The sequence below is a fragment of the Camponotus vicinus genome, unplaced genomic scaffold (genome assembly GCF_025532165.1).
Source record: "Camponotus vicinus isolate PSW18456_S1 unplaced genomic scaffold, iyCamVici1.0 SCAF_13, whole genome shotgun sequence".
NCBI classification, from domain to species: Eukaryota; Metazoa; Arthropoda; class Insecta; order Hymenoptera; family Formicidae; genus Camponotus; species Camponotus vicinus.
The window spans coordinates 4,740,371-4,754,069 of NW_028141949.1; the positions used below are offsets into that span (position 1 = coordinate 4,740,371).

General features: G+C 30.5%; 3 protein-coding genes across 12 annotated transcripts in view; 2 read left to right on the forward strand and 1 right to left on the reverse strand.

Moving 5' to 3' along the window:
* Positions 1–1,881, reverse strand: part of LOC145964652 (uncharacterized) — a 167,997-nt gene extending 166,116 nt beyond the window's left edge. Inside the window, exons 1-2 of one of the 3 annotated variants that reach the window (XM_083087653.1) lie at positions 1,616–1,881; positions 581–644 (exon numbers count right to left, since the gene is read on the reverse strand). Coding sequence is in view for 2 of the 3 variants with exons in the window: in XM_083087651.1 (XP_082943777.1) it covers positions 581–629 (49 nt within the window). In the remaining variant the exon portion in view is untranslated. The remainder of the gene's footprint in view (positions 1–580; positions 645–1,615) is intronic. The other 2 variants (XM_083087651.1, XM_083087655.1) reach the window with 2 other exon arrangements.
* LOC145964645 (solute carrier family 41 member 1-like) lies at positions 1–7,839 on the forward strand. Of its 2 annotated transcripts, none has more exons than XM_083087637.1 (7): positions 1–154; positions 4,076–4,499; positions 4,788–5,259; positions 5,350–5,497; positions 5,576–5,778; positions 5,856–6,004; positions 6,103–7,839. In XM_083087637.1, the coding sequence occupies exons 2-7, from the start codon at positions 4,113–4,115 to the stop codon at positions 6,286–6,288; spliced, it is 1,545 nt and encodes a 514-aa protein (XP_082943763.1). In that variant the 5' UTR covers positions 1–154; positions 4,076–4,112; the 3' UTR covers positions 6,289–7,839. The 2 variants fall into 2 exon arrangements, with proteins under 2 accessions (XP_082943763.1, XP_082943762.1); XM_083087636.1 differs by lacking the exon at positions 1–154 and adding an exon at positions 1,499–2,070.
* LOC145964644 (solute carrier family 41 member 1-like) overlaps positions 6,386–13,699 on the forward strand; it is a 21,828-nt gene continuing 14,514 nt past the window's right edge. For 2 of the 7 annotated variants that reach the window (XR_014436524.1, XR_014436529.1), the window contains exons 1-2: positions 8,010–8,586; positions 9,389–9,634. The gene's annotated coding sequence lies outside the window, so the exon portion shown is untranslated. Of the gene's footprint in view, positions 6,452–8,009; positions 8,587–9,388; positions 9,635–9,847; positions 10,037–12,680; positions 12,774–13,699 lie in introns of those variants that run through there. The other 5 variants (XR_014436526.1, XR_014436531.1, XR_014436525.1 and 2 more) reach the window with 4 other exon arrangements.

Here is a 13,699-nt window from a genome sequence, read left to right on the forward strand (position 1 = left end):
ACTGTACACTACGAATGGGATTCGGGAAGACGGATAGTCAAACTCAAGTGACGGCTCTCTCGAGTTTAACTCTCAAAAAAAGTCATATATTTTGGAACCGATACGTCAATTAATACACGATAAGTGATAAAATAATTTTGACATCTTAATTTTTGTAAGCATAGTACATTTTAAACAATTAGATTTATGCTATTAATATAGATATCAGGGCTTATATGTGCCAATTGATATGTGTGTGTGTGTGTGTGTGTGTGTATGCCCTACGTCTGCAGGTTATTATTAGGAATAATTGTATGATGAAATGAATGTATTCAATGCAAAATTTACTGTTTGATGGTTGCGAAATATGTTGCGCAAATAAACGACGTAAGAAAATATACGCGAACGAGATGACTCGGCTATACGTAATAAAATATTTTTAAATTGACAAATTATTTCTGTGTGTAAAAAGTCTCTGTTGCAAGTTTGTAAACTTTGGTTATCGGTTTACAGCTAAGCACAATTTTATGTTACCACAGAATTTTTATTCTTCTCTTTCTCTCTCTTTGAGAATTAATAAAAAAAATATAACAATATTCACCAAACGCAGCAACGCCTTCATAGATGTAGAAGCGTAGAAATCCAAGCATTGAATTTTCACATATCTGAAATACAAATACATATTTTTAATTTTATTATTAATATTATGTATGTAATAATATAATTTTTAATTTAATATTATTTTTATATTTTATATTACTTTTAAATTACATTTTTTATATACACATAAGTAATAATAGTAATATTACTTTTCAGTTACATTAATTTTTATATACATATATACATGTATATAGTTTTTAAAATTTAACTATATTATATATTTAATAGTATAATTAAATATTACATATTTAATTACATATTTAATATTATTTTTAAATTTAGCTTTATTAATTATATATTTTTATATATATTATATATTGTAATAAAATATAATTATATATTTTATGTATATTTTTAAGTTAATAAATTTTAAGTTAAAAAATTATTATATTCTTATTATTTAAAATATTTTTTCTTTCTTTATAACTTTATTTATTATTAATAACTTTAATAACAATATACAAAAAATATATATAAAATTTTATCTTTTATAATTTATAAGCTCGCAGACGAGATATATTTTATTTCGCAAAATAATAAATTAATAAAATAATAAATTATCTTAAAATATTTCTTATTTTCCTAAGAGCAATAAATAAAATATGTTTTATTAAACAAAGAACATTTTGTATTAAGTTGTAGAAAGTGTAGAAAGTGTAAAGAGAGAGAGAGAAAGAGAGAGAGAGAGAGAGAGAGAGAGAGAGAGAGAGAGAGAGAGAGGCAGGGAGGTAGAGACAGAAGAAGAGGGAGAGGGAGAGAGAGAGGGAGGGAGGGAGAGAGGGAGGGAGAGAGAGAGAGAGAGGGAGAGGGGGAGAAAGAAAGAGAGTTGCGTGCATGCACATGTATATATATCTATTATTCTGTTTATTACTTATGATGCATTCTTTTCAATTGCATAAATTTGGCTTATATTGCTCTCAATCTCTGATTTTATGCACAATTCATCTTGTAATATAATTCCTTAACGGTTACGCACCTGCGATCAAGTCGTACATTATTCTGTCACCATCTGCATTCCGATATTACACTCGACTGTATCTACCCGATTTGTCGCAATATTTATTTCACCGAAAACACTGTATTTGAGCACATCAACGCGAATATACATAACAAAAAACAGAAGAAAAGCACCGCACAATACAAGAACGATCGCGACGAAGCACGCGCTGAAATGATGGCTACGACTTCGAGAATCGCAAGCGACGCTTCGATAGTCTCGAAGCTGCCTGTGACGTCATAAACGTGATAGATAATTCGCTGCCTTCGCTACACGACACGTAAGTGCATGGTGCGGTTATCACTAGGAAGGAAATAATCAAAAAACTCTGTTTTTTGAGAAATAAACGTGATTAATTCAGCATTGTACGCGGAAGCCGCGCTTATGATTAGCCGATGGACTCAAACGCGAAGAAAGACAGTTGCACATTCGAGGTACGTGGCATATTTTGAGGTTATGGCGGCCGGGCTGTCAAATACTTGGAAGGACAGAAAACTCGTTTTTTCGCAAAATTTTAAGATTCTTTTGTAAGGATTATTTGAAAAATATGATAGGCATTTATGATTAGACTACATTAATATGCATTTATACGATGTAATTGTCACAGTTATTGTAAAGGTTATAATGTTAAGTACCACGTATATATTGGAATATAAGAGGTTGAACTTCTTTTATTATGATAAAAATAGATAAAAATATTTTATTTAAAGAATTTTTTTTAGGAATTTGTGAAAATATCAGATTGAAGCTTAAAGAAAGAGAGATTATAGTATGACGTGTGCCAATATTTTAATTTAAAGTATGAAACAAAATATAATAATTTAAAGATTATTTTATATAAATTATTCTTTGGAGAGATTATTATATAATTTTTAAGACTTATTTTTTAAGAGGTCAAGTAAAATTTAGTAAAAATTATGCATTGAATTATGCGTTGAATTTATTTTGCATTTGCAAAATTTGTAATATTTCTTAAAAATTAATTATTTACTTTTATAAGTCATTCTATTTAGATTTTATTTGTTTTAAAGCAGGATTGTAATTATTTGTTTTTCTCACACCTGATAAAATATAATATAATGTAATAATAAAATTTATATATATTAAGAAAGAATAATTTTTTGTATAAAATATCATTTTATATTTTTTACTTACGCAAATGATTATGATTATCACTCAGAAAACTTGAACTTTATCCAAATCATACTTGAGTATAAAAATAATATTGTCCTTTTATGCACATATATTAAAATTTAATCATGTATTATGTGTAACAAATGCATATGAGTATATGATGTACTATAATGTATAATAAAAGATTATTATATACGTTATCGTTACTAATTTTATATCTATTATATTTAAATTATTTTTTATTATTTTTATATAATTTAAAATTGTTAAAAATTATCAGTAAAATTAGTAAAATTTTTGATAAATAAATGAATTATTATATAAGTATTTCCAATTATTTAATAAAATAATTAAATTTTATTACTCACTATTATTTGCTTATCAATTGATGACTTTACAAATTATTTATAAAAATTATACAATGTGAGAACAATTCATGCATTATTATCAAATTTTTTACACAAATATCGGAATATATTATGGCCAAAAAACTTCGGAATTTTTGTAATACGAGTATTAAATCTCTCGATTTTTATATTTTTATAATATGAACTTATGGTTATATCAATACTTTTTAAATACAACATATATCAGGCGCCACAATGTGACTAAATAAAAAAAAAGAAAAACAGAAGGAGAGAGAGAGAGAGAATCAACGGGTTGTAAAATTAACACCAGGTCTAAATTAAAATTAGCTCTAGAACAGAGTCAAGCTAGTAAGTGACGTTAGATGTGACGAAACATATCTGTCGCTTAAACATGGGTCTAGTTAAACACTCAAATCATCACCAATGCTAGAACAACAGCATTATCAAAGTCTACAGGAAAAAAATTTTTAATATTTTTTATAAATTCTGATCATTAATACAAATGTTACAAAATAATCGTAACCAAGTTAATTTTTGCAATCTTATCTATAATATTAATATTTATTCACATATAATATTCCAATAATTTTTCGTTTTATTTTCGTAAAAATCTTTTAATATAATGAATATTAACATTTTTATTAATTTTTAATAAGAAAAAATTAGATTAAATTACATATAAATATATCTATATATATTTATAAGAAATATGTCATATATATTTTTATTAAAGTGTTTCATGAAATATTAATTTCAGCCTGTTTTTCCTGTTTTTCATCCTCTCTATCTATCTAAATCTTAAAGAATTATCTTTTATTTGGATCTATTGATTTAATTCAAGAATGAAATATCAGTCATCAAATGTCAACTATCTCGTTTGAAAATTACAGAAATAAATATTTGTTTGGCTAAAGAAATATTTTATTTTTGATTGTAGCATTCTTCGGTGATTTATAAAAGGAAAGCTAACAAGGATGAGCCATGCGAAGATGCAAGAAGATTATTGTGAATACAGTAAACTTCGTCATAGGAAACTAAAAAAGAGCAGTTCATCGCTAAATAAAATGGTAGGATTAGGTAGTGACGAGCTATTCGTTTCGAATATCGCCGATATCAACATGGAATTGGAGATCAGTTCTGAGGATGAAAGTGATGACAATGAAAGGGGCGATATACAACGGCTGATACCGTCAGTGAATAGCGAAATTACCTACAGTAGTGGAAAAAAGGACAGCCAAAAGAGCGAGGCGAAGAATGCAGACGACGAAAGCGTCTGGTCTATATCCATCCAAATGTTCATACCCTTTTTACTCGCCGGCTTCGGTATGGTCGCCGCTAGTTTGCTACTAGATGTAGTGCAGGTATTAAAAATCAATCCCCCCTAAATTATTATAAATATATATAATTATATATCAACTTATTTTTATGCTATATTTTCATGCATATTTTTCAATAATATTAAAATAAGATATATATATATATAAGATATATATAAAATATTTTATATATATATCAGTAATCTGTAGTTTATTAAAAATTATCTTATTAAAATGATATTAAAAATTAGAGATGAATTTATAAGCTGATCTTTTAACGTAAATTAAAAAATGATAAGTTTGATTTTTTTAAACAAATGTGTTAAATTTTAGCATTGGCCAGTTTATCAAGTGGTATCCGAGGTGTACATATTAGTTCCTGCATTATTAGGCCTAAAAGGAAACCTGGAGATGACATTAGCTTCCAGATTGTCAACTCAGGCTAATCTAGGTCAAATGGATACAAAGAAACAGCAGTGGACATTAATCGTCGGAAATTTGGCTTTAATTCAATGTCAAGCTATGGTGGTGGGTCTGCTAGCGTCCTTAGCCGCCGTGAGCCTCGGTTGGGTCCCAGAAGCTCATTTCGACATCCACCATGGACTTTTACTATGCGCTAGTGCCTTGGTCACTGCTTCCGTAGCCAGTTTCCTGCTGGGTCTTGTGATGGTCGCAGTTATACTATTGTCGCGGCAAATGAATATTAATCCCGACAATGTTGCTACCCCGATTGCTGCTTCTTTAGGAGATTTAACTACTTTAGCTCTTTTATCTTGGATCGCTTCTTTGTTATACAACGCAATAGGTATATAAACGATTTATCCTTAAATTGATTTATCCTTTCATACTTTTTATTATACTCGAATATTCTAGAAACACGTATAATTCTCTCCAGGTTACGCTCCATGGATAGCTCCAATGCTAATAGTATTTTGCGTATTCGTGACTCCTGTGTGGGGTTATATAGCAGCCAGAAATCCATTTACTAAAGAAGTATTGGATTATGGCTGGACGCCTGTGATATCCGCGATGTTAATAAGCAGGTGATTTTTCACATGTGCATTCGAGAAAAATATTTTCAGAAGACGAATGCGCAATTCAATGAGTAACATTGATTTCAGTCTTGGTGGACTGATCTTGGATTACACCATATCGAGTTACAAAGGTATAGCAGTTTTTCAATTAGTAATTAATGGCGTTGGAGGGAACTTGGCTGCCGTTCAGGCCAGTAGAATATCGACGTCTCTGCACAAAGACTGTCACACGGGTGTTCAAGGAACTCTCAATGTTTGCATCAGTCCATTCCATGCATTTTTTACAAAAGGTAAGTTTACTGTAAAGGTCCATATCACAAAATTCAAACATTGCGAATTATAATTTAACAAAGAATTTTCATTGTAGGAGGACACGCAAGGACAGCTAGAGTATTATTAATGATGGTGATACCAGGACACTTGATCTTTAGTTACACTATTAGTTACCTTCAGGCAGGACATACCTCATTTACGCCTATATTCATTATGATATATTTAATCGCTGCAATGTTGCAGGTACAATACAAATCTGTATAAATTATTGCGATATAAATTGCTTCGTAGATCAAACAAAATTTAAAAAAAATAATAAATATGATTGATTTCATTTCTAGGTAATCTTGTTGTTATATATCGCGCAATTGATGGTCGTTTGGATGTGGACGAGGGGTATAGACCCGGATAGTTCTGCGATACCATATTTAACGGCAATTGGCGATCTTATAGGCACTGCGCTTCTCGGAATTGCTTTCCATATCCTTTATGCCATAGGCGATGGCGATTCCGACGTAGGAGATTGATCGGTCCAAAAATTTATATAATGCTGAAATAACCTGTATAATGTTTCAGGTTATAATATTCGAAAGTATTCTTCAAAAGACTACAAGAGAAGTTTAAATTCACAGAATTCTCGATGTGTCGCGCTAACCATGATTCGAGATTATCAGTGGCACTTTCATTGCTGTGAGTTTTATTCTTTTGAAACAAAACATTATGTTTTACTCTCAAAACAAAACATTTAACATTTCTTTATATGGAAAAAGTATGTTAAAGAGTACAAACTAAATTAAGTATATATTTAGTAAAGATATATATTGAATGCAAAAAAGAAAAATATATATTAATAAATATATATTAATAAAATTAATAATAAAAATCATAGTATTATGATCAGTTGGAAATAAGTACACATATATTATTATGTTTTATGTCATTCTTTGTTTGAGGGTAAAATGCCGTGACAAGTTATTTTTTTAAGATTGATTAATTCAGTCGTAAAATAACTGTATATAAAATTGAGCTATAACAATTTGATTTGATTAGGAAAAGTATACAATAGATGAACAGCAATGTTTGTCACATACTCATTTAAAAAGAAAAATTTCGTACTATTTTTTATACAATTTGTACGAAATCATATTTGTATTACATCACATTATATTTGACATAATACTGAAATGAATTGAAGATATACTAACGTTTAAAATTTTTGATAAATCTTTTCAATGCTCTTTGCATTTTGTGAAACTTTTTGCCAAAAAGTGACTTTTTAGAATATGTATCATATTTATAGACGTTATTCGCAAATGTTCAATATGAATAATACAAGAAATATAAATTTATTTTATATTATAATTATTTCGTGTATATAGTTGAATAGCAAGTAATTTTTTTCATTGAAAAATATCAAAAAAAGTATTACAATATTTTGTATATATTGTATATTAGAAAATTAATTTTTATGAAAACATTTAATAATATTTCAAAGAATCATGTATAAATGTAAATATGATAATATGTGTCACTTTTTTTTACAAATAAGAGATTAAATACTATGTATAAATGAATTCTTTTATTATAAAATTATTATATATTCTTGTTGTTAAATTAAATAATGTTAGATTTAAATGATTTGTTTGATTTTGCCATGAAAGGAAATCTTATATATAAAATATTTTGCAATGTTACTAATAATATTTTGCTGGTATACAGTATATTCTTAAATAAAAATAAATTAATCTTTTTTTAAAATGCTAGAAAAATAAAATACTAAAACTTTATTAACGCTTTTTAGTGCTTAAAAACTGCTATAGATATCCGAAGTAATGATGAAGACTTACTTTTATGTGTGTGTGTGCGTGTGCGTGTGCGTGTGTGTATATATGTATGTATGTATGTATGTATGTATGTATATGTATACATATACACGATGTGTGTAATATATAAAAATAAGATAATTTTAAATAGTTATTTTTAATTAAATAATTTAATCGCATAAACATCCTGCGTATCAAAATAAATATTCAAGTATGCATAGTATTGTAAGATATTAAAGATTTGTTGACAATTAATCTCTCTCTATATACATATATATAATAACAATCTATATCATATTATAATTTAACTGCGCGCGTATGTCTTCGAACTTACTTGATATTTATATCATATTACTTACATTTAATTGTACATGAATTTTTATCATATTTCTCTCATTGGAATATTATTTGATAATTTGCAGCTAATGGATAATTTCTGCGAGCTTCGCGCATACGAATAGGTTTTTTCTAATTCATGCACCGATGCGTATCACACGCATGTATACATAGATATATACGTACAGACTGAGTGCATATGTACCGATCACGACGCAACAGGATCCATGTCTTCTCGGCTGCAGTTTAGAGCCCTGTCATACATCCTCCCGCTCGTTCTCGCTTCGTAACCACCTACACCGTAATCGCACCGCTCGTCTCTCTCCTATGTGTGCATCGGTTCATTCATCTACGTTGCCATGTCACGCATAACGCGTCTACACGCACACGTACACGACGACGTTTCGCGCGGTCAAGCCCGACGACGACGACGACGATTTACGCGGTCAAGCCCGACAACGACGATTGTGAATGAAATAGTTGGATCTGTCAGTGCCAACTATCGCGTCGTTCCCGGCGCGTACACGGTGCTTCTCTCTTAGATCTTATCTAAGTCGTCGTTCACGTTATGCGTAAAGCATAGTAAGTGGCCGCGAAAAGAGAGCGCGATATTAGTCCGACCTAAAGGTCGCGCATCATTCAAGGCTCGAAACCGTTCTTATTTTGGTGAGTTCGATTCTCGATGCCGCGGATATAAAGAAATTCGATGGTGTTTGTAATCGTAAACTGATCAACAGAGAAAATAATTAAAAGAAGGAGTCTGAAATCTTTTTTTTTTACACATGGAATACTATTAGAGAATGAAAACAATATTAATTATAATACAAAAGCTACAAAATGTGTAGCTCGATCGAATATGTAGCGAGCAACATTTTTTATAATCTTTTTTTATAATCTTTGTCTTCCCGTTATTTCCGTGCAAAACTTGAATATACACTTCTAGTTAATTAGTTTAAGTAGGGGAATTTTTTATTATTTTAAATGCGGCTAAAAAATAAAAAAATACAACTCGACACATATATCTTCTAATTCAGTTCGACCCTGAACTACTTTTATAATCGCTGAATTATAAAAGTGACAAGGGTTACTGGTTATAGAGACTCATTGATAAATCAGTTTCAATTCTCGTGCGATGCCCCCCCGTCGGGATCTATTTTTTTAATGCAAATTTTCTCGTAGATCTCTAATATTCTGGAAAATTTTCTGTCGAGTTAATATGAAGAGACGACTGATAACGAATATGAAGTAATCGACCGCGTGATAACAGTCATAAACGAAAGATGCGCTGTGATCTCTGATACTAAATATAATTGCAAGCTGAAATGCTGGATTGAATGATGATTTCAGTTACTGCAAAGTTTCGTCACTAGCTTCTTTTCGTGGCGTTCGCGAGCATCGAATTTATTGCGATAACTGGACGATCCACATAATTTATATCTACATTCTAATCGAAGATTCCTCTTTCAAGATTACCCAGGTAAAAGCGCGAAATATTCGTTTTCTTTCGCTACGTCCATTTCGACGAATAAAAAGAAATTATAAACAAATTCATCGGGAGATCATCCACCGTCTCGTGCAGCATCCCATGGACCATCGAGCGAAAATCGAATGAGTGCTCTCACGTGCGCGATCGTCAAGATGCAAAGCAGCACCGCGGACTCTTCGACCGCGACGACGAGCGAACGCATCATCGTCCGGTGTAGCTGACCACCGTGTAAGTATATAATAGCTAGTACATATCAGAGAAAGAGACCACCCGCGCGCAAACTGTTGCACCTCACATGCGATCTCCATCCGGCGACGAAAATAAAATAATCGCGCGACGCGCGCGAGCGAGCAACAGCCTGGTGGATAAGATACAACGGGAGAGGCGAGGTATCAGAGCGGTATGTTAAGTTATTGCCCGTCATGGTCGAACTTAAACACGTGGAGTAATTTATCAATCTGCGAATATGTTACGGAAGCGCTTAGGCGCTCGTGTCGCCCGGAGAGCGGACTCGTCGATGGAAAAGCGTCCCGATGTAAAGCGCTGAGAAAACGGACTCTGGAAAAATTCGCGTTCTAATAACAAATCCATTTGGAATCTGACAACGAAAGAAGATGATAGAAAATTGACGTAATTATTCAATGCATTTATATACGTGCGATATCCAAAGATACGGAGTGATATGTCAATATTAGGCGGTATAAAGTATAAGAATTTTGCGAACACTTTTGAAATATCGAATTTTTATTCGAAGAGGGATTGAACTAATTGTAGATAAAAGATTATATTAGAATTAATACAAGAGCCATGTGTCGCAAAAGTCTCTTATCTTTATTACTGGGTGAATTTATAAGCGATAGGGTAAAATTAGAGGATTTATGGTTTTCGCGATACGTAAAACGTACGTGATGCGCCCATAAAAATGTCTTATCTGTACCACCCGCGGCAATAATTAAATATAGGACTGAATATGATTGACATACAACACGAGTTCCTGCATTTTGATACGGTATGTTTACAATCGCAGAAAAGTAAGAATTTAGTTTTTAGTGCGGTGTGTAAAATGACGATGAAGAGCATGACCGACGAACGTGGAGACGAGTGTATAAAAATATCACACGACGAAGATGGCAGTGCCAAATCGCGTGTGGTCCATCGCATCGAGAGTTTCTCTTGAATTGCACGCGATAACACTTTGTGTAAATTAGTCGCGAGTTTCATCAAAAAGATACCGATGTATTCGCAACTATTGTTATCGGTTTAGTCGCTACCTATCGTGACACGATACACTCTCGAGAAAGCTCACAATTGAGGAACAAGGGCGCGAGACAAACTCGATTAATCGATGTCCATTAAATGCCTTAATTTAATTTTTTGCTGAAATTTCGATTAAATTTTTAAATGAAATTGCAATCGAATAATTTGTATTTGTTTTTTGCATTATCCATAGATTTTCCGCATATTTTATTTGTACTTGTCTTATATCTATAGAAAGCTGAAGTTGAAGATTTTACGATAATGCATTTATTTAACGGAATAATCATGTTTCTCGTTTAGTTGCTCGATTGTGTGTTATTTGTGTATCCGGTTTTATTATACGGTATAAGGGTCCGTAATTGAAGAAGCAAGTATAAGATAACACTTGCGTAATGCTCTCTCAATGATGCTCTTATTGTTAGCTTTTAACGTATTTACGATATATAGGTGGTACATATAAGAACAATTTAAAAATACGCGTATAACAAAAGATTCAATATCTTAATAATATTCATCGAATTATCGAAAGTATAGATTAAAAAGTCCCGGTCTAAAATTAAACGAGTTATCCAATGTTATATATTTGCTTCTATGTTATCAAATATATTCATTTTTTGCAATTTATAGATAACCTGTCATTTCGCGAATATAATCATTTATATTTCGTCGAATAAATCATTTATATTATCGCATAAATTTTGCAAAATGAATTTAAATTGCAAATGCATTTTAATTTACACTCGACAGTTAGATTAATTTCTTAAGAAATTAATCATAAATTTCAACAATTTATTAACGCATTATTTCATCGTATATATGAGAAAATTTGAAATAAAATAAATACAACTAATCCGGATAAATTACAAAAAATAATTAATGACATTTGATTCGAGAGTTGTGAGATCGAACATGTGATCAATTAATTGATGGTGACAATGATACTTCGTTTAAAGTGATTCTCACGACAAATTTCAAATGAAAAACATATGCAATTCATCGCTTAGGAATGGCTTCATGAATCTAGCAAATTAGTATGTTAATTATATCATAAGCCAGTCACACATAAAATCTATTAACATCAATATATAACGGATATTTAATTCATCGCCATCATTTATTCGAATTGCTCAATGACAGATTTTGTTAAATTTTTTATGTCGCACACACACACACACATAATTTTTTCTCATTTTTAATTATATTTTTTTACTTTCCTTTTTTGAAATTAGAATTAGTATTTGATTGATGCTTATATTTATGCATACATTACAATACACACACATAATAAGTTAGTTTTATTTTTTAAATTATTTATTTATGCTATAATATGATCTATAAAAAATTATAATTGCAAATAAAATTATAACATTAATGTATACACTATTTTTTTATATCTATAGTGCATATTTTAACAAATAAGAAACGAATGATATATTTATTTAACAAGACAGATCAAATGTCAGAGGATTATTTATTTATGCTACATAAGGATTATTTATTCATGCTACATAAGATTATTTATTTATGCTCTATGCGATCCATCTGCGACGAAAAATGTCAAAGAACGATTAACTTTTAAAATATACAAGATATTTATCAGGGGCACAGTCTTATCAAATGCATATTTGTACAATGATAATAATTTATATTGCAATATATATAATATATGCTATTTTTTAAGAAATATCCTAGCGTTAAATTAATACAATTAGTCATGTGAAATTTATGGCAAAAATTATATGTAATTGCAAATATGTAACATTAATGTAAATGTAACGTATTATTTTTTCATATTTATAACGCATGTGTCTATAATGCATTGACTAATGAATAAAAAGAGAGTGACATACTGACCTAACAAGATAAATCAGGTAAAATTCGGGATAGTTCAGGTAAAATCTGATGTCTTTATTTATACAGACAAGAGAATCTACGCGCGCAACTAAATTACACGTGGGTATACGCTGTTTTATTGAAATTGCCGGGGAAAATCATCGCGTATTTGAATGTGTTCTAGTTACACGGTTCATTCGGTCCGGTTTCAATGTCGACCTTTGTCGAGTCAAGAGCGGACCTTACGTAATCGGCGCTTTAAAAGGAACCACGAAAGGTATGCGTGTGCAAGCAATTTATATCGCTTTAAATCGGATATGATCTAAACCTACGCTTACGAAGGAAGTAGAGATCGAGTTAAAAAATGTCTTCTGCAAAAGAACCCAATAATATTTTAAAAAGTGTGATATATAGCGATCAGAATATTAGACCTCCAGAATATCATTATTCCCTTTTTAAGAAAGAAAAGAAAACGTCATAGAAAGAATCATAGAGAAAGAAGAAGTCAAGAATATATCAAAAAAGGCATTGAAAATCTTAAAATTATAAATGAAGAGCCTTTGACGAACTGAGGTACAAATATATGATTAAAATCGATGAATCAATTGCAAATTGACTTCAATAAAGTAAGACTTGTGCATCATACTTGGATCGTTAAATTAAAAAATGGTAAAAATTAAAGTTTTGTTTTTTAAATAATTTATATTATAAAATAAAAAATTCTCGACCATTGTTCACTTTTACATTCCATTTAAATATATTTATAAAATTAGTATGCTTTACGCTACCACACATAAGGTTGATAATGAAAAAATTATCCGAACAATTACAATGACACATTATGATTGTTCGAAATTGTTTAACAAATAGACGATAACATAATCGATAACGTACAAACGATCGAATACACATAGAAATATTATTAATAATGTTTCTGCCCTTGCAACCGCAAGACATTATTGACCTCATTATTGTTGGATATAAGATATCGTGTTCGAATCGTGTCTGCAATAAATATACAAAAGCACGATTGTCCATTGCATTGCTCGATAGAACATCGCTATCAACTTGATTGCGAATTTCGCAGTGCGAGACAAAATCGCGAGGAGAATAGCTTCATTGAATGAACGAATTTCTCAATGAATTTCTTGATGAAGTGAATAGTTGTGAAATTTAGACAGATATAAAATCAAGAGTAACCAA